This window comes from Trematosphaeria pertusa (genome assembly GCF_010094035.1).
Source record: "Trematosphaeria pertusa strain CBS 122368 unplaced genomic scaffold BU26scaffold_2, whole genome shotgun sequence".
NCBI lineage: Eukaryota > Fungi > Ascomycota > Dothideomycetes > Pleosporales > Trematosphaeriaceae > Trematosphaeria > Trematosphaeria pertusa.
This window is the reverse complement of record NW_022987213.1, coordinates 3,690,242-3,707,497: the sequence shown is the minus strand read 5'-3', so window position 1 is coordinate 3,707,497 and position 17,256 is coordinate 3,690,242. Positions and strand designations below refer to the sequence as shown.

Below are 17,256 nucleotides of genomic sequence, written 5' to 3'. Positions count from 1 at the left end.
TGGAGCTTCGTGTGGCCGGGAGGAGGCTGCTGTCAGGCCAACCACATGCACGTCAACGTCGGTGTCGGCCGGCCGAAGGCGTGGGTGGCTGGGCGGAGCCGCGCCCCAGCCACCTTTTACCACCGCCACAAAATACCACGAAGCACTTCGCCTCCTTTTTTTGGCGAGAAATAGCCACCTTGCGTCATATGTCGCTATCACGGTAAGAATTTATCGCTTGTTGATTGCTCATCATTGTCAGTGCGTTTCCTGCACACCAACCTCCTGCTGCGTAGTCAGACTTCAAGTAGCCAGATGGCTTCCTCGCACGGTAACGTCGCCTGCGCAACGAAGCGCAAACAAATAGCCCCGTTCCACAGCGGCGAGTCTTCGGCTCGGCTGTTGACAGTCTAGATGTAAGGGACCGATTGGTAGTGCTAAGAATAGGTGCCAGAAGGGTCCGCTTTTTACACCGGTGATCCCCATGATTTTCAGGACCACGACAATGACGCGTAGGCTTCATTTCTCTGCTCAACATTCTCCTTAGAGTTTTGCGTCTCCTTTTACTGCTGTTCATCGGCGATGTATACATCCGCCCCCTTGGCTTTTATCCTTTTCCACTCTGCACCTCTCTCTCGGTGACGGCGAAGACCTCGTTGGGATTTCCACGCATGAAGAATTATTCCATTCATAATTATTTCTGTTACAAGAGCAGTCAATACCACCACTACGCATCCTCTAGAAAGGGAACTTCTAGTCAGCGGGCTTGTCACGCGTGCACAGAATGGATGTCGGTATTGAAGCACGAGAAGCAGGGTGAGCGTGTCTCCTCGATGAGGCGTGCATTTCTTGAAGCAAATCGCCTCCTTCGAACATGAATTTAAAATGTGAATATCAATTCACGCTCCGAACTATCTAGGCAGGCCGCTGACGCGGTGTATGTCAACCTGCATTTCTATCGTCGGTTTACCTACTGCCAGTGCTTTCCGTACGTCTATCTACCACGAGTGCAACGCCCAAGATGTCCAGAACCCTCCCAGTATATCAAGCCTTCCTTGCAAGCCTCCAACCTATTCTGCCCTCCACTCTTCCCGCGGACGAGGCCTGTCCGATATGTAAGACCTACTTTCGGGAAGTGTACATTCAACTTCTGGAGACGGTTAACGAAGATACCTTCGCTTTGCTCCAACACCTCCCTTTCGCTCTCCCATACCTACAGCTTGATGACCCGCCCGTTCGCCTCCCATGCACTGCCGGCCATGTCTTCGGTCTATCCTGCCTGAAGTCCTGGATGGAAACCAGCAGGCAAGGGAATTGCCCCTACTGCACCGAATCAATCTGCAGGTATACATCAATTCCGCCGCTCACTGCGCGACACAGACAACGCATTGACTTCGACGAGGAGGAAGCGCGTATCGATACGCTTGATGCGCGGAGATTGATCACGGACTGCAGGAGGTGGACAAGTGAGCAGCGAGTGAGGATCCAGGACCATCCTTCCGAAATACTCTTACGATTCATGGTCAACATTGCAATGCGCTTGCAAAGACCCAAGATGCAGGAGATAGATTATCTGTTTGTACAGTTCAACAAAACGCACGACGATCCGCTGGACGAGGTATATCCGGAAAGGCCACATGAACGCAAAGGTGGTGTTTACAAGCAGTGGGTTCTCGAACTTGCCAAAGCTGTGGAGCTCGCGGACGGGCAGTATCCAGAATGGCTGAAGCTACTACTGACACCCGAGGCCACGATCATGCACTCGAGGCTATCGGTGGTGCTGTGGCTAGCGAGAGACGAGATCTTGACCCCCAGCGCACTTGCTGACCGTCTTATTGAAGACGTAAAGTTGGCATGGATAGACCATCTTCACCCGCATGCGCGTTTGAACATCTTCTTGGAGCTAACGGTGAACGCATACGTCGGCCGGGAGCGGTTGCTCACGGAATTGAAGTATAAGCACAATCGCTACCCAGAGGCTCCTGGGGAGCCTGATCGAGATGATCAAAGCGGTGAAGGCGGCGGACAAGACGATGATCGGAACATGGCTAATAGAGAGGATGACCTTGATGGTGGGGATACCGAAATGCGGGATGCCGAGCGAGGCCTATTCGATGCGATTCGTACGTACTTGTGGGAGGGATTGTGGATACTGTAGTCATTGTAACATGTAAGCTGTTCTTGAATACACGATAGATTCTAATACAATGAGTAAGAACATGTGGACCGGCGCCTTAAGTGACAGACTCTACCCTAGCATTGTCGTGGTTGAGGATTGTTCGACATAGGGGCAAGAGGGCCGCGTGTGGTCGTAATGCCGAAAGGGAGGTTCATCTTGAACTTGCAAACACAATAGACTTGGGTTAGTCGTACAGTCTGTCAGTAAATATTTTGCATTGCAAGGGAAAGGGTGTCAACGAGAGCTCAGAGAGTGCATCGTACCTGCAGGACCACGCATGCACGCTAAGCGCACGTCCCTGCATCCCGAGGTCCTTGGCGCACACGCGCGGCATCTCGAGTCGTCAGACATAACGCAACCATGAGGCCTTCCAGTCTGACAGTACATCGATTCCTTGGCCATCGAGTATCCGGGTTAGACACTGCCGCAATGATTCTGCTCCCTGAATAACACAAGTGACCCCCGCGACTTCCAATTGGTCGCGAGCATGGCGCCGAACAGCCCTCGTTCGAAACATCCTGCGACCGCGGTCGACCTCGAGAATGGCGATCGGATAGAGCAAGACGCTTCCCAGTCCTTACCGGACGACCAAAGCAAGCATTCTTCGGAATCTCCAACGCCAGATCCCCGCACAAGTGGAGAATATGAAGACATACCGAGCCGCGACTGGTGGCGCGGTTCCGTTTGGTGGAGGAAGATGGAGGATAAGATGCCGGCGCCTGTCACCCGTCGTGCGCGGACATTCGGGCGGTGGATGAAAGGGCCTGAGCCTCCGAGGATATATCACATCAAGCCCTTGCTTGAGCCGGTCCAAACGTTCCCTACGCGGCTTTTGGGCCGGCTTCCGAAGGTCGCGCGAATCGGTCTTTACATACTAGCTTTCGTGATTTGGATTGTTCCATTCGGAGTTCTTCTTAGCAAAAACGGTCTTCCCAAAGATATTGGGGGTTATGGCGCTCCCGTCAGGCTGTCATGCATCGCAAGACTTTGGTAAGCCGAAGTCTTCCATCCTCACCAACACACATTCTGACAGTGCGCAGGCCAGATCCTCGGAGCTGCGGACTTGATGGCAGGAACTGTCTTCCGTTCGACGATTCGAGCTTCGCTTTCAGTTGCCCTGCTGAATGCGCAAGTGTCCAAGTCCTAAACCCCTACACGATCGGCGAAGAACAAATCATATACCGCTCGCTAGTCGTAGGCGGCGCTTCAGATGGCTCAGAGGCGAATGAGCCGGTATATCGCGGTGACTCTTTTATATGCGGGGCTGCAATCCACGCTGGCATACTCAAAGATTCGCGGGGAGGCTGTGGAGTTCTCTCGTTAGTTGGTGAGAAGGAGAGCTACGGCTCCACTTTCAAGAACGGGATCACAAGCGTTGGGTTCAACTCAAGCTTCCCTCAATCCATCGACTTCAACCAGTCCGATACGGTTATGAGCGATGCAGCGAAGTGCCGCGATCCTCGGTGGGACCTCCTCACTCTATCCACCATCTTCACCTCAATCTTCTCGCTCTTTACTTCTCATCCCGCTACCTTCTTTGGCCCTGTTTTCGTCATTGTCTATTTCCAAATAGCCATGGCTTCCGACCCTCCTTCATACACTGATTACGCGTCCCTAGCGTCCACCGCGCTCGGCAACTTCCTCCCTGCCGCTTTCGTGGCAGCATTGATATACCGCTTCACTATACGGAAGACACTGAAAGGCGTTAAAGCGCAATTCGAGAAGACTGTCCTATGGATAGGCGGTTGCTGGGTTGGCGCACTCAGCAATGTCACATTTGAGAAAATACCGATCCAACGCCTCACGCCCCATGACCTCAATCAGCAGCCAGGAGCTATAACGGCGCTAGTCTTCATCGTCCTTATTCTCACTGGTGTCGCACTCTACCAAGCCTGGTGCTTCAGGAACGAACGTCGGCTGCTACGCTACCTAGCCCTCTACGCTACTCTGGGAATTGGGCTCCTCATCCTCCTCGCCATGCCATCCCTGAATCTCCGTATCCATCACTACATCCTGGCGCTACTTCTTCTCCAGGGGACTGCCCTCCAGACGCGCCCGAGCCTTTTATATCAGGGCCTACTCGTCGGCCTCTTTATTAATGGCGTCGCACGCTGGGGCTTCGCGTCCATTTTGCAAACCGCTGTCGCGCTTCAGGGGGACGCTCAGCTCGGCACTGGCCTTGTCTCCGTCCTACCACCCATCATCAACGGCACGAACGTTACCTTCGCATGGGAAGGTCTAGTACGTGGTTACGAAGGCGTCAGCGTTCTGGTCAATGACGTTGAGCGCTTCAGAGGCTTTCACAAGGACGGCGATAATAATTTCACGTGGGCAAGACATGCGATGGATCATCCAGAGTACTTCAGATTTGGCTTTATAAACTACCTACCGTTTGGAGGGGTCACGTATAGCGATTTCACCAAAGCGGGTATTTGGTGGCCCAACGGGAGTTGGACGGATATACCGCCTGGAGCTAGCTGAGCTCTTGAGAGCTGTAGTATATATACGACGAAGGTATGAATACATTACATCATGGCGACTTCCTTACGAGGGGCGTGCGAGTTCGGAACACCTCTTCACTCCTTTAGCATCACTAAGCATCCCATGTCTGGTGTTCGGGAACAGGCCTACGAGCATTCTCAGCATCTCTAATCTGAATGATTGGCCCAATGCGCATGTCTCCGCATCTCTGAACTGATCTCCGAAGACAAAGCACACTTGCATACTCACGCCATCACGCGTCGGAATCCCCAATGTGGGGTTCCGATGCCGGTTCCGAGCAGCAGACATAAAGCGCCGCCCCGCACCTCCAACCTTTGACCTTCAATAGGGAAGGAGAGCAAGTCTTCCCAATGGCGAAACCGGTAAACCCGCTAGATCAGCTCGCGATCCAGAATGCGATTGCGCGGTACTGCGAGGCGCTCGACACCAAAGTGTGGGATCTTTTCACCAAAGTCTTCACGCCAGATGTCGTTGCCAATTACCCATTCAACCCGGACATGAAAGGCATTGACGCCGTAAGAAACGCTATCAGTAACAGGTACTACTACTCTCCCAAACACCTAAACTTCTTTTTCCTCCTCTCGCTTTTCTCTCTTCCACGCATCACCCTAACCAGAGCCCTCGCTAGACTCGGCCCCATCGCCACGCACCACGCCCTCAGCACGCAAACTATCGTCTTCGGCAGCGACCCTAGGACTGCAAACGCAGTCACGTATTTCGTCGGGAGTCACTTTGGGCAAGGCCCGCATGAGGGCAAGGTGCTGCAGGCGTACGGGCGATATGTGGATGAGCTAGTGCTGATGGATGTCGGGGAAGACGGTGACTATGAGGGTGTGCCTGGGGCGAGTGGTGTGTGGAGGATTAAGAGGAGGACGGTGGGGTTTACGAAGAGGGTGGGAGATGAGAGGATCATGAGTGAGTTTTAAGGGGGATTGGGGGATTAGCGGCTCGAAAGATAGATTCAGATACTACAATTATGGATGTACGTAACTATGTGGACAACGGGAATGGAGCGGTTCTCGAGGTGGTGAATACCAAAGAAATAGCGGGTATCTTTCCAGGATAGTGAGCGAGCTCAAAGTCCTTCCCTCCTCCCAGAGCGTATAGACTGAAGACGCCAAAACGACTGTATCCAACGCAAATATAAGAGAACCCAGTCATGATACTAGAATAGAAATAAGTCGCTACCTTGGCTGCTCGCTCGCAGCAGCAGTCGACGCTTCCCCAGGTTCAGCCTGTCCTGCCTCTGCTCTCGCCTTCGCCACAGCCTCGTCGTCCTGCTTCGGCTGATGGTTACTCCCTCTCCAGCCCTCGCGATTCTGGCTCGGTCTGTACTCCTTCATGTGTAGCTTTGCAGCGTCTGCTCTCGCATTTGCCTCTCTCATGATCTGATGGCGAAGATGCGGTTCAGGCCTCTCGCCAGCCGCCTCAATGCGGTCAAGCTCTTCAACATCGGAGGAGCTCATGCTGCTACTTCTGCTGATCTGCGTGTAGATGATCTGCTCGCCCTCCGCTTTCTTGCGCTCGCGCTGCTCCTTCTTCATGGCCTCCATCTTCTCAGCGTCCTCTTGGCAGTCCAGCGTCACGACCTTGAGACCTGGGAAGTTCGCTTCGAAGAAGACTTTGAGCTCGGGGAGCAGCTTAGCGTTTGGCCGGTAGGTCCCGGAGTCATTGTCGATTATTAGTTCATAGTATGAAGGGTCGTTTTTGGGCCCTTCTTTGGGAGGCCCGCCGGCGATCTCATCTGGTGGATGGCTTTCGTTGTGGCCTCCCACTTCAGGAGGATCGCGATGGTGGTGCTTCAACCGCCGGATGAAAAATTCGCCTGAGAAGGCAACATATGCGGCCACATCGCTGTGCATGGTGTGCTTGGACAACATGTCGATGCCAAACTCCTTGCCGGTTTCTGTGAATCGGAAGAGGGAGTCCAATGTTAGGACGTAGGTGAAGATCCGTCCTCCCTTGTCGAAGTGCACTAATTCAAGGAACTTGAGCGTAAACTCCTTGCACGGCTCTTGGATTACCTCGTATACGGTTTCCCGGTCAAAGTTGTATACGCGCGCGTGCTGATGGTGCAGCGCCTTCGATAGTATGAAGCCGCGGACTCCTTTCGCTGTGAACATAGACTTGACAAACGGCTTGAACTCGACGTAGCGATGGTACATGGCTTCCGGTACGGGACCGCGCAACTGCATCTGGTTTGACTGGAAGCTGCACTAATCAGTATAACCCGCTCTATACTGAATACAGAACCTACTTGTATCTGTCGGACTTGGGCTTGCCCGTCTTCTTCGACACCCCGCCCTCGTTGGGCTCTTTCTGGCCCAATAGTCGTCCCAAAAGCGGCGAGTAATGCCGTATCCAGAATTGAGGGCCGACTGTGTATACGCGGCCGCCGTTGTCGGTCGGCGTCTTCCCCAGTAGCTCCACGCTCACGTAGAGGGAGCCGTTCATGTGTTCAACCTTGTTAAAGCAGACAGCAATCGCGCGCAGCAAATATGCCCTCTTGCTCCCCATGCGCTTCTTGATGGAATATGCCGCATCTTTTATGCCCGGCCAATTCTCGTCTATGTAATCTACGAAAACATGAGCATTGCCCAAACGGTCATCGTGATCGGCGGGGTCCTCGTCGAATATCCGGCACTTCAGATTGAAGCCCGTCGCCGGCACGTTGGCAATTACCCACTCTGTATTCCATACCGGATCGGTAGTCTGTCGCTTTGTAGGAGTGCGCAATTGCAGCGGAGGGTCTTCTTTGTGCCGCGTCGGGAGGGAGGTTTTGAGCTGGGCTACGATGAAGGGATCGGCGGAAAGAGTATTGATATCGGCGAGAGGGAGGTTTGTCGCGCGATGGAGGGTAATCTTGATTGTATAGCCTGGCGGTGCGTGCGGTAAGGGAGTATCGTCGAAGCCGCCCGCCGGACCCTTCTTGCTTCCGCCTGTCCCGGTCTTTTGCGGCTTTGGCGGCTGAGGCAGCGCGCCGCGCTCATTCTTCTCCGATATCTTGGGCGCATTGCCATTTGTAGCGCCGCCATTCGCAACGGGGTCTTGCCTCGAGTCCTTCTCTTCTGCCATTACTGTACGTGAGCGCTGGATCTAGTGATGGCCGGCGCCGAGCTGATTGCGCGTTGAAGCCGGCGCTTGTAGTGCGCGGACAATCCGGGGCCGCAATAAGGTACTACGATTAAAGATGGGTCAAATACGTCAAGTCTGTCATAACATGCAGCGTGCGCCGTGGGTAGAGAGGCTGGGGATAACGCGGCCCGCAGAGCTGCGCAAAAGCAAGGCAGCGCTAAGGATCAGCGCAAGACAGGGTCGCCGCCACTAGCGAGGAACAAGCTTTGGCAAGCACCCGCCAAGAGGACGAAGCACTGGAGATCGAGCACGGCACGTCCGCTCGAGGCTGGCAGGCTGGAGAACGACTGCAGGGACACAGTTACGCCTCTACCCTACGCCGTGCCGTCATCGTCGTCGTCGGCTTTGCTGCATCGCCTCTCTTGCTCGCGAAGCCAATGCCGGAACCCCTGCTCACGACGTCATCGCTGGCCCGTTTTGGTCCGAGCGTTGAACTTCCTGGTTTCCAGCGATGAAGCATTACAAAGGGTAGATGCATGCCGCATGTTGGACCTTCCGGCGGCAGTTCGATGCATCTATTGTATACACTCTATTCTGTGAGAACAGGGTCCCGCGTTACCTGAGCCGGGATAGCCGGGGACACCACCAAATGACGACAGCAACGACGTCTAGTATGAATCCGAAGGAGGACTCGTCAGCCAAAGTCCGAGCCAACTCTTTTCAACAATCCATAATCTCAAGCACTCTCCCCCCAGGATATGTCCATCGGGGCGTCGCCTTCGTCGTCTTCACCTTCCAGAATGTCCCGTTGCGCGCCATCCTCTTCATCGTCACCCTCTGGAGTATCCATCTCCACATCGCTCTCCTCGATTCTCTCATCATACTGTTCCATATCTCCCTTATCACCATTTCCTTGAGCCTCGGGCTCCCCGCTTGCCGGAGTCGTTGGATTCGTTGAGGGTGACTGTCGCTCCGAGGCTGGTACCTCAACATGCTCCTCTCCAGCAGGACTCTCGAGGTCACCTTCCTCTGCATATGATGAGCTAAGACACTGGCGCTCCGGGTCAATCTTCGTCTTGATGCCCTGCAGCTTGTCGTAATCGAACTCCAGCTTCTCCCACGCCTTCACCGCCGACTCGTACAAGTATTTCCATCGCAGACCCTTCGTCTCCTTCTTGTCCACCCTCCCGAACTGAATAGAGTCTAGCCCGGCTGAGTTGAAGAGCTCTTGGGCATTGAAGACGGTACACGGCGTAGCAAAGCAGGGGCTATCGTAGGGTTTCCCGGAGAACGTACCCGCCATAAACCTAGACCTATGGATTTGTACGAATCAGCACGGTTTTGGACCAAAGGGGCATACTTCAATATGGTAAACGCTCGACGCAGGAGTTGAGCCAGACCCCAGGGCTCTCTTGATGCTTACATGTTTGCGCCGCCTTTAACGTAGTATATGAAATCGCAACCGTCCGTGAAGAATCCAATGATGTAGACAAGAGTCATCCGCTGGCTTATGTCCTGCTCGCCTTCGACGTCTTCAGCGAGCCGCTGGTTGAGATAAGGAACGTGGTGCCATTCCAAGTCGAGTTTTTCGCGGAGTCCGTATTCATGATCGGAGCCACTAGAAAAGTCAGTATTCTCGACGAATGAGAGGCAGGCCAGCGCGATAGCCTGGTAATGAACGCAGAAGCAGCGGAAGCCCGAACCTCCACATATATATCTCGGCGTTTGACTCTAGTAAAGTCTTGTAGTCGTCCGGTTGCGGAGGGACTCCCCTGTCCATATCCATGCCCGTGCGGCGTGGAGGTGGTGGTGCGTGTTGTATAGTTGTATAGTTTCGAAGTCTGCGACGGCAAAAATAATAATCGTGCGTTGCTATTGAGTCACTATGGATGACTGGTGTTGGTACAGTAACCCTGGAGGCAGCGGACTCTGACGAAAGACTGATATAGGGGAAAGGAAGTATCTCGTGGTGCAGTCGTGGGTTAATTGCGACTTGACTTCTTTCCAGTCTGCGTGGTTCGGGAAAGCAGTGGCGGGCGCTCCTTTTCACCCGTCACTCTCACGCTCGCCGTCCGCAAGATCACTTTATCGAGGCACTTCTGCTGGGAACGAAGTAACTCTCGATCAAACTACGTCGTCCTGGAAGAAAGTCGGGGTGAGTTCCGGTGCATGCGCCTGCTCGTAGCTCTTCGCGGGAAGCGTTTCCTTTCATCTCTGAGCTGATCACTGCCAGATATTCCCCCGGAGGTTCTCATTTCTCGAGCTCTGCTGCCAACTGTGCGAACGCATCGAGCGCCCTCCTTTGTACGTACCATCCGAATTCCCGTCGCGTGAGTCACTCGAAGAGAGCACGCCAAGTCGGAGCGAGGATTTTGGTTTCGGTGACAGAGCCATTCATCTTCTTCGCGAGACAGACGGCTTGGGGGTGATATTTCGGTGAGCCAACAAGCTTCATCCTGTCGTTAGGTGAGGGCTTGAGAATCGGTGTGGCTTGGCCTAACCTTAATGTAGTTACTGCGTGCCAAGTGCAGGGGCGTGATAGGCTCGCCAATTTTCGACGGACTCCGGCTGTGCGTATGAAAAACGGACAGCCTCACCGACATGCAGACTGCAGCAATGCATCCTCGCTGACTTCACCATGCCCAACACTCTACCGGCCGTCATACTGGCCTCAAGCATTGTACAACTCATTGACTTCTCCACCAACATACTCCTAGAGGATCACACCATCTTTCCAAGCACGGACGGATCAATTCCAGAGAACCCCGCAGTACTCCAGCATATCGCAAACAATCTCACACGACTCAGCTCACAAATTCAACGGAGTGACCCGAGGAAGTTGCGTGCGGACTCCAAAGGCGCGAAGCTAGGGGAAGCTGCGCGGCATCTCCTTAAACTTGGCGAGGAGACGAATGAGACTGCGAAACCTCTTATTGATGCAATTCTGCAGGCGCAGGCAAGCTGCTTGTATGGCGATCCGAGATGGACGACCACAAGAGAGGCGGTGCTCACCATGTGGAAAGAGAAGGACGTTACAAGTATGCAGAAGAAGCTTCAGGTAGTAAGAAAGCAGGTTGATGCGACACTCCTCCTTGCCTTACGGTAAGTAGAGTGGTGAGGCTGCTGATGCCTTGCTTGGTACATATTAACTTAATGCCAGGCAATACATTGATCAATCGTCGGAGAAGGGCTTGCTCCCTTTCAGTATCGACGGCTCTGGAGCCCACCCTCGAGAACGATGGCAGCAGGAGACCCTGGACATAATCCGCACTAACGACTGGAAGCCGAAGAACAAAACCCACGTTGAAGAGTTCTCTGAGAAAGTCAACTCGCTAATTCTTGCTGAGAACGAAGCACAGTTCTACGATGATATCTTTGCAAACCTCCATTTTCCTGAGCAAGACGACCGACTCTATAGCATCGGTGCGCCAGTTAAAGGGAGCTTTAGATGGATGTTCGACGCCCGACATCAGAAAGAAGGTAGCTTCCTTGATTGGCTAGGCAACACCAGCGGACAGAATTTATTTTGGATCACAGGTGAGGACCCTTCCTACTAGTGTCCGCGGATGATTATTCTCAGTCCCTACCAGGCAAGCCAGGTTCCGGCAAAAGCACACTCATGAAATACTTGTTCCGCAACGAACGCCTTTTCGCAAGACTGGAAAATTGGTCAGGAGACTCACCCGGTATTCTAACCGGATTTTTCCTTTGGAATTGCGGTACCAATCTACAGAAGTCGCCCGTAGGGCTTCTAAGATCATTACTCTACGAAACCCTCCAGGATATGATACACGGCCCGCTCGAGGAAGACCCTGTGATTCTTCAAAAGCTTTTCTCAGACCGCTGGAACCAGTTCAGGTCATACGGTGGAGGCATGCAGAGCTTTACCTTTTCGCAACTCGAGACGGCATTCGAGCTCTTAGTTTCCGATGCATCAAACAAGTTCCTCCTGATGATAGATGGGCTTGACGAACTTGAAGGTACTTCAACCGAGCTAATCGACCTCATCTTACGGACTGTCCAGCGTGCCAACGTCAAGATATGCCTTTCGAGTCGGGATACATCGATCTTCCGAACGGCTTTCAACAATCGACCTACGCTTACGCTCGAAGAGTGGACGAGGAAGGCGACACTATCATACGTCTTGCGCACCTTCGACGAGAATGACACAATGTTCAACATGGCTAGCGAAGAATCCGACGGGACCGCCGAAAGGGCAATTGTCAATACCATTGTCGACAAATCCTCGGGTGTATTTCTGTGGGTGACCTTGGCCACAGACTTTTTAGTCCAGAGTACGTCCGAATTGGACGATGTTTCGTTGATCCGAATGCGAGTAGATGCTCTGCCATCCGATCTCGAAGCATTGCTGTCTCATATCCTCGACAGTCTGGAGATGAGAGACCGCGAGCAATCTTCGCATCTTTTCCGGCTTGTCGATGCACATGGATACCCGGGCCTCTTGCCACTCTGCTTTGCAAACGACACCGACACAAAGTCCAGCCTTACAGTGGAGGTGCGGCCACTAAATCACTCTGAGCTGCTCCCGAGGATCGAGTCATTGCGGAACTTGCTCAAATTTAAATGCAAAGGCTTCCTCACAATGTTTGAAGCCGTGCCTCCGGATGAAGCTTCATCCGACGCTGCGAATCTCACGAACTTCAAGGTCAACTATAAGCACCGTTGCATCAGAGATTTCATGCGATCCAAGTCTAGCCAAAGCCTAACGCGACAAGCCATAGGTTTCGAGTCCTTCAATACCGACGAGCATTGGGCAAACGCAACCCTCTGGACGCTTAAGACCCTTCCACCTAAGGAAGATAACATGCCGATCTGGGACCACGTAGCAGATTGCGTAGAATATGCTCTACGGCTTGAAGATGCCGACAAAAAAGTTCGCCTCACTTACCTCGAGGAGGTCGCCCATGTCATCAGGAGCCACAAAGACCTCCCCGTCATGGACTTCCCACGCGGCCCGGCCGTAGAATCCTTTCTCGATCTAGCTATCTGGCTAAACCTATTTGGCTACATAGCCATTATAGCGAAGAGGGTAGAGAGGAGAGAGGTCAGACATGCATTTGAGTATCGGAGGCAGATGAGGAAGAGGCTGTTGTTCGGTGGCGAAGAGAAGTGTCTGGGCGGCAGGAAAATGTTGAAGGAGGTGTACATGAGGCCCGCGCCTGAGTTGGATTCGCTACTCGAATATTACACTAAGGTGGTTAGGATTGGAACGCCAAAGCCATCCGTAGAGATCCCGAACTGGGTGTAAACCGGGGGTTGGAAATTATTCTTCGGATCCATGGTCGTTCAGGGCACAGACGCCGCTACGATGAGGCGCTTCGGGATTTTCCGCGGTGGTCACGAGTAAAGACTAGGCATTGCTTCGCTCGACTTCTCAGATCCATTATGCCTCGCAGGATGGCGTCAGAGATTGTCAAATGCCGTTGCATTAAGTTACACAGTCGCTATTTCCGACGCCGAGTCCAGCACCACCCATGGCGCGGCATCTTGAACAAGCCGAGACATAGCATGGACCAGTCGAACCAGTCCTGTCTTTCACATTCCCTTCTAGTTTTCGCACTACACAGATGTCGTTCCCTGGTTCCACCTACTCTCTTTGTGTTTGAGCAACTTTCTCTGTTGCTTCGAACTATTTTAGCTTCATACGCCTTGCATCTCAGGTTCCCTCATTCCACAGCTAGATAACGACCATCCATCCATCTTCTCCTCCCCTGTATTTTCAAATCTCGTGATTCTCAGCGACGAGGGATGTATCCTCTGTACCACCTGCCTGGGGACCCGGTCGCTGGAAACAAAGGGGCAGTACTGGCCACAGCGTTGCACAGAAACACCGCGAGCAGCCACGGCGACGCAAGGTGCGACCGTGTCATCTGTATAGCTATACTTCAGGTATAGCTGTGTTTCCCGGGCCCACCGGTCTGCAGATGTCAGTGCATCCGCGGTAGTTGGCCGTTGTCTCTCGGCTATTCGGCATGTATGTCATGCTGCAAACTGCTTGCGAGCGCTCGAAAGAGGTACTCTGTGGTAACAATCCGTGTTGCAATACCTGAGTAGCCCAGCATATACGAACCACGAGGAGGCGGGGCGTGTCGGCTAGATCCGATCGTCTCATTGCGCAAACATACCGCGAGGCTTGTTGGTTCGTCGCGTGGGACACAAATGTTCTTGGTACGCGCGCAAGAGGCTCGTCAACCCTTATGGCGCTTGCTGCTACTGGCGTCCTACTTCAATGGACTTGGTCACCATGAACGGCAGGTTCGATCACTGTTCAAGGCCCAGAACGGATCCACGTACTCTTAATGGATGCTTCACCAGTATTGCCCAACAGACGGTGGCCAAGACTGGGTTGGCTGCGTCACACCTTGACAAGCTCGTGTCGCACCGCCACAGGGATGCTACGCCCTGCTTTATTCATGAGGATCTCGCCGTCACAATTAGATCGACACGTCCGACGCCGGGTTGAAAGCGACATCGGCCCATTCTCCGAGAAGATAGCGCAAACCGCAGCTGCAGATGTACCTGTGACAGCGGAAGTGAATAAGGACGAGGGGAAGCTGCGTCTACCCGAGGGCTCATTGAAGGCCCCACGGGCCGATGCAAACTGCCTCCTTACTGGGGATTCCTGTATGGTGGGTCGGACGAAGCGTTCAGTTGGCGGGATGACCAATCAATATCCGTGCGGCCACGTCTTGCCATAAAAGATAAGACTGGCGTTCACGAGAAACCTTTCACCAACCTCTTCTTCTCTACCTCCATTTTCTCCGCTGTGCCTGCCTCCACTCGTACGCCTCTGACGAAGTTATGGCCACCGCAACCGAAAAAGATGTCGCGAGGGACTCGCTTCACACCTCTTGTGAGCCAACCTCTACTACCGACGAAGCCGGGAGCGTGGAGTCTGCCGGATTCGACGCGAAGTCCACTCGCCGCCTCGTCCGCAAGATCGACTTCTTCCTGATTCCCTTCCTCTCCCTTCTATACCTGTACGCACTCGGAAAAAGAAGCGTACTGTTAACGAGTGCTGAGACATGGCAGGATGAGCTTTCTCGACCGCAGCAACGTCGGCAATGCTCGTTTGGCTGGGCTACCGGGGGATCTGGGGCTGAAGGGGCTTGACTTCAATGTGGGTGAGAAATCACGATTCTTCTAGGACTGCGGACTAACCACTTGCGCAGTGTGCGGTCGCCATCTTTTTTCCCTTTTACGTCTTTGCCGAGATCCCGTCCAATCTGATGATGAAGCGCTTCCGTCCATCAATCTGGATCCCCAGCATCATGGTTGCATGGGGCGTTATGTGCTGTCTAATGGGTGTGGTGCACAACTATGCTGGACTGCTTGCCATTCGCGCGGCTCTTGGTCTAGCTGAGGGTGGACTCTTCCCTGGAATCACTTTTTAGTACGTCTGTTTGCGCAACCCTTTATTCCCATGTGCATTGAAAACCCTCGAACTGCGGTCTGACGTTTTACAGTATTACGCAGTGGTACCAACGTCATGAATGCGGCTTCCGGATGGCTATCTTCTTCTCGGCTGCCACTGCTGCAGGTGCGTTTGGCGGCCTGCTCGCCCGAGCAATCATGGAGCTCAAAGGCGCACGCGGACTCAATGCCTGGTCATGGATCTTCATCATCGAGGGCGCAATAACTGTCGCAATTGGTGAGTTGCTCAACGTTCGTACATCGCGTGGCCTTTCTGTGTAGCCGCCAGTTGCTGCAATGGCACGCTCGGTACGCTGCTGCACGACATCAGGCTGACACCACGGGGTATGTAGCACTGTCGGCATATTTCCTCATGCATGACTACCCGAAGACGGCGAGGTTCCTGACGGATGCAGAGAGACGCGAGGTGGGGCGACGTCTCGAAACCGACCAATCGTTCCTGGACGACAAGTTTAACCTGAAGTACTTCAAGGATGCAGCCAAGGACTGGAAGATCTGGGTACACATGCTCATTACCATCGGCATCTTCTCTCCTCTTTACTCGTTCTCCCTCTTCCTGCCGACTATTATCAGTGCCCTGGGACACAAGGACAAGACGGCCCAATTGATGACCGTGCCTCCTTATATCGCGGCCTGCTTTTTCTGCATCGCGGCCGGTTGGATGGCAGATAAGCACGGCCAGCGGGGGATCTACTTGATCTCCTGCAATCTATTGGCGTAAGTTCAGCGCCGTTTTCATGTTCCCCTCATGTACTCCTTTCGGCCTCCTCTAGCGCGAGCTAAACACAGGGCTGCACATCATGTCATCTCACGCCTGTCACATCCCCCACGTTCCACATCTCACCGCTCTTCTATCTCAGATGTTTCGTGTTACTATCACTTCTGCCTACGTCTTTAGAGAGCGTATGGGCTCTATGATGCCTTCACGCTATTTTCCCCTCTCATTAGAAAGCGCTACCTGACTGTGTCTGACGCTCACTCGATACCAATATTTTCCAATTTCTTGGATGCATCACTCCCTATTGCACGAACACTATTACTAACATATCACAGAATCATAGGCTTCACCATTCAACTCGCCACCACCCACGCCAAACACAAGTACCTCGGGACCTTCTTCGCAGCCGCCGGCATCTACCCCAACGTCCCGCAGATCGTCGCCTGGAACGGGAACAACATCGGCGGCTCGACCAAGCGCTCCGTCGGCATCGCGATGCAGGTCGGCTTCGGTAACTTGGGCGGCGTGCTCTCCGGCTTCACGTATCTCGAGAGGGATGCGCCGCTGTACCACATAGGCCATTCCATTTGTATTGGCTTGTTGTCAACGAGCACGCTTCTTTGCTTGTTCATGCGGTGGTGGTGTAAGAAGGAGAATAAGAGGAGGGATGCGGTTGATCATGCTAATGGAAGGGTTGGGGGCTGGTCAACGAGTGATATGCAGGCTGAGAGTGGGAATGGGGACTATGCCGGCTTCTTTAGGTACACGGTCTAAGGGGGAGTGAGTGAGTGGGTTGTACCATTTTCTTTCTCATAGAGTAGTACCGAACTCGGGTTAGAGACAGCGATGGGAATCAAGACTAGACGGCCCATAGAAAAAACGGGGTAGAGGTGTGCGAGGTCAGATCCTCGGCTAGTAGGCTCATAACCTTGAAAGGCGTTTGGCGTCCTACCGGCAGACGCCATCTTGTGTAGTTAGCTAATGTATGCGTCCTACTACAGACCTATTGTCTACTGAACGTGCGAAGGGGATGTGCCAGGAGGTCCGCCCCATACAATAGATCCCATGGCAACTTGGAAGATGAAGCCACTGGGTGCGAGTGTCATAGCTTTTGTTTAGGGCTTCGAATGGATGAGTTCTCCAGATGGCGCACCCAGGCGGGTCGGTCCTTTAACTTGGGTTGCGCAACCATGGGGATTCCGGTATCAAAATTTTGACTGTACTGTGAGTGATTTGGTGATATATTGCAATCGTTTTACAAGCATAGCGCAAGTTTCTGAGAGCTTGGGAGGAGGGGTGGACGGTCGATGCGTTAGCGGGATTACTTGCCTAAGACCCATTAAATAAG

General features: G+C 53.3%; 7 protein-coding genes across 7 annotated transcripts; 5 read left to right on the top strand and 2 right to left on the bottom strand.

Annotated features, from left to right (window-relative positions):
- Positions 1-1,000: 1,000 nt before the first annotated feature.
- On the top strand, positions 1,001-2,267 carry BU26DRAFT_501012 (uncharacterized protein; the record flags this gene model as incomplete). The annotated part of the gene is made up of 2 exons (XM_033826543.1): positions 1,001-2,102; positions 2,176-2,267. 2 exons carry the CDS (start codon positions 1,001-1,003, stop codon positions 2,265-2,267), a joined length of 1,194 nt encoding a protein of 397 aa, XP_033690449.1.
- Positions 2,268-2,855: 588 nt separating this feature from the next.
- Positions 2,856-4,639, top strand: BU26DRAFT_528146 (uncharacterized protein; the record flags this gene model as incomplete). The annotated part of the gene is made up of 2 exons (XM_033830830.1): positions 2,856-3,148; positions 3,199-4,639. The coding sequence occupies 2 exons, from the start codon at positions 2,856-2,858 to the stop codon at positions 4,637-4,639; spliced, it is 1,734 nt and encodes a 577-aa protein (XP_033690448.1).
- Positions 4,640-5,010: 371 nt separating this feature from the next.
- Positions 5,011-5,586, top strand: BU26DRAFT_417387 (uncharacterized protein; the record flags this gene model as incomplete). Its single annotated transcript, XM_033823196.1, has 2 exons — positions 5,011-5,198; positions 5,289-5,586. 2 exons carry the CDS (start codon positions 5,011-5,013, stop codon positions 5,584-5,586), a joined length of 486 nt encoding a protein of 161 aa, XP_033690447.1.
- A 19-nt stretch (positions 5,587-5,605) lies between these two features.
- Positions 5,606-7,991, bottom strand: BU26DRAFT_600952 (C2 domain-containing protein). Its single transcript, XM_033835219.1, has 2 exons — positions 6,918-7,991; positions 5,606-6,871 (listed from the first exon to the last, which is right to left on the bottom strand). Exons 1-2 carry the CDS (start codon positions 7,733-7,735, stop codon positions 5,845-5,847), a joined length of 1,845 nt encoding a protein of 614 aa, XP_033690446.1. The 5' UTR covers positions 7,736-7,991; the 3' UTR covers positions 5,606-5,844.
- A 300-nt stretch (positions 7,992-8,291) lies between these two features.
- BU26DRAFT_515156 (uncharacterized protein) lies at positions 8,292-9,331 on the bottom strand. The gene has a single exon (XM_033827996.1). The coding sequence runs from the start codon at positions 9,036-9,038 to the stop codon at positions 8,472-8,474; it is 567 nt and encodes a 188-aa protein (XP_033690445.1). The 5' UTR covers positions 9,039-9,331; the 3' UTR covers positions 8,292-8,471.
- Positions 9,332-10,373: 1,042 nt separating this feature from the next.
- On the top strand, positions 10,374-13,004 carry BU26DRAFT_416658 (uncharacterized protein; the record flags this gene model as incomplete). Its single annotated transcript, XM_033823169.1, has 3 exons — positions 10,374-10,837; positions 10,896-11,272; positions 11,326-13,004. 3 exons carry the CDS (start codon positions 10,374-10,376, stop codon positions 13,002-13,004), a joined length of 2,520 nt encoding a protein of 839 aa, XP_033690444.1.
- Positions 13,005-14,388: 1,384 nt separating this feature from the next.
- On the top strand, positions 14,389-16,725 carry BU26DRAFT_156018 (major facilitator superfamily transporter). The gene is made up of 6 exons (XM_033820054.1): positions 14,389-14,736; positions 14,789-14,876; positions 14,929-15,149; positions 15,223-15,407; positions 15,523-15,907; positions 16,244-16,725. The coding sequence occupies exons 1-6, from the start codon at positions 14,558-14,560 to the stop codon at positions 16,680-16,682; spliced, it is 1,497 nt and encodes a 498-aa protein (XP_033690443.1). The 5' UTR covers positions 14,389-14,557; the 3' UTR covers positions 16,683-16,725.
- The last annotated feature ends 531 nt before the right edge of the window (positions 16,726-17,256 follow it).

Excerpts from the sequence above, each read along its gene's own strand:
- BU26DRAFT_600952 (XM_033835219.1), bottom strand. The coding sequence starts at position 7,735 with ATGGCAGAAGAGAAGGACTCGAGGCAAGACCCCGTTGCGAATGGCGGC. Across the intron at positions 6,872-6,917 it reads CCCAAGTCCGACAGATACAA|CTTCCAGTCAAACCAGATGC; the intron begins GTAGGTTCTGTA and ends TGATTAGTGCAG.
- BU26DRAFT_156018 (XM_033820054.1), top strand. The coding sequence starts at position 14,558 with ATGGCCACCGCAACCGAAAAAGATGTCGCGAGGGACTCGCTTCACACC. Across the intron at positions 15,150-15,222 it reads TTCCCTGGAATCACTTTTTA|TATTACGCAGTGGTACCAAC; the intron begins GTACGTCTGTTT and ends GACGTTTTACAG. Across the intron at positions 15,408-15,522 it reads CGCAATAACTGTCGCAATTG|CACTGTCGGCATATTTCCTC; the intron begins GTGAGTTGCTCA and ends CGGGGTATGTAG.
- BU26DRAFT_515156 (XM_033827996.1), bottom strand. The coding sequence starts at position 9,038 with ATGGCGGGTACGTTCTCCGGGAAACCCTACGATAGCCCCTGCTTTGCT.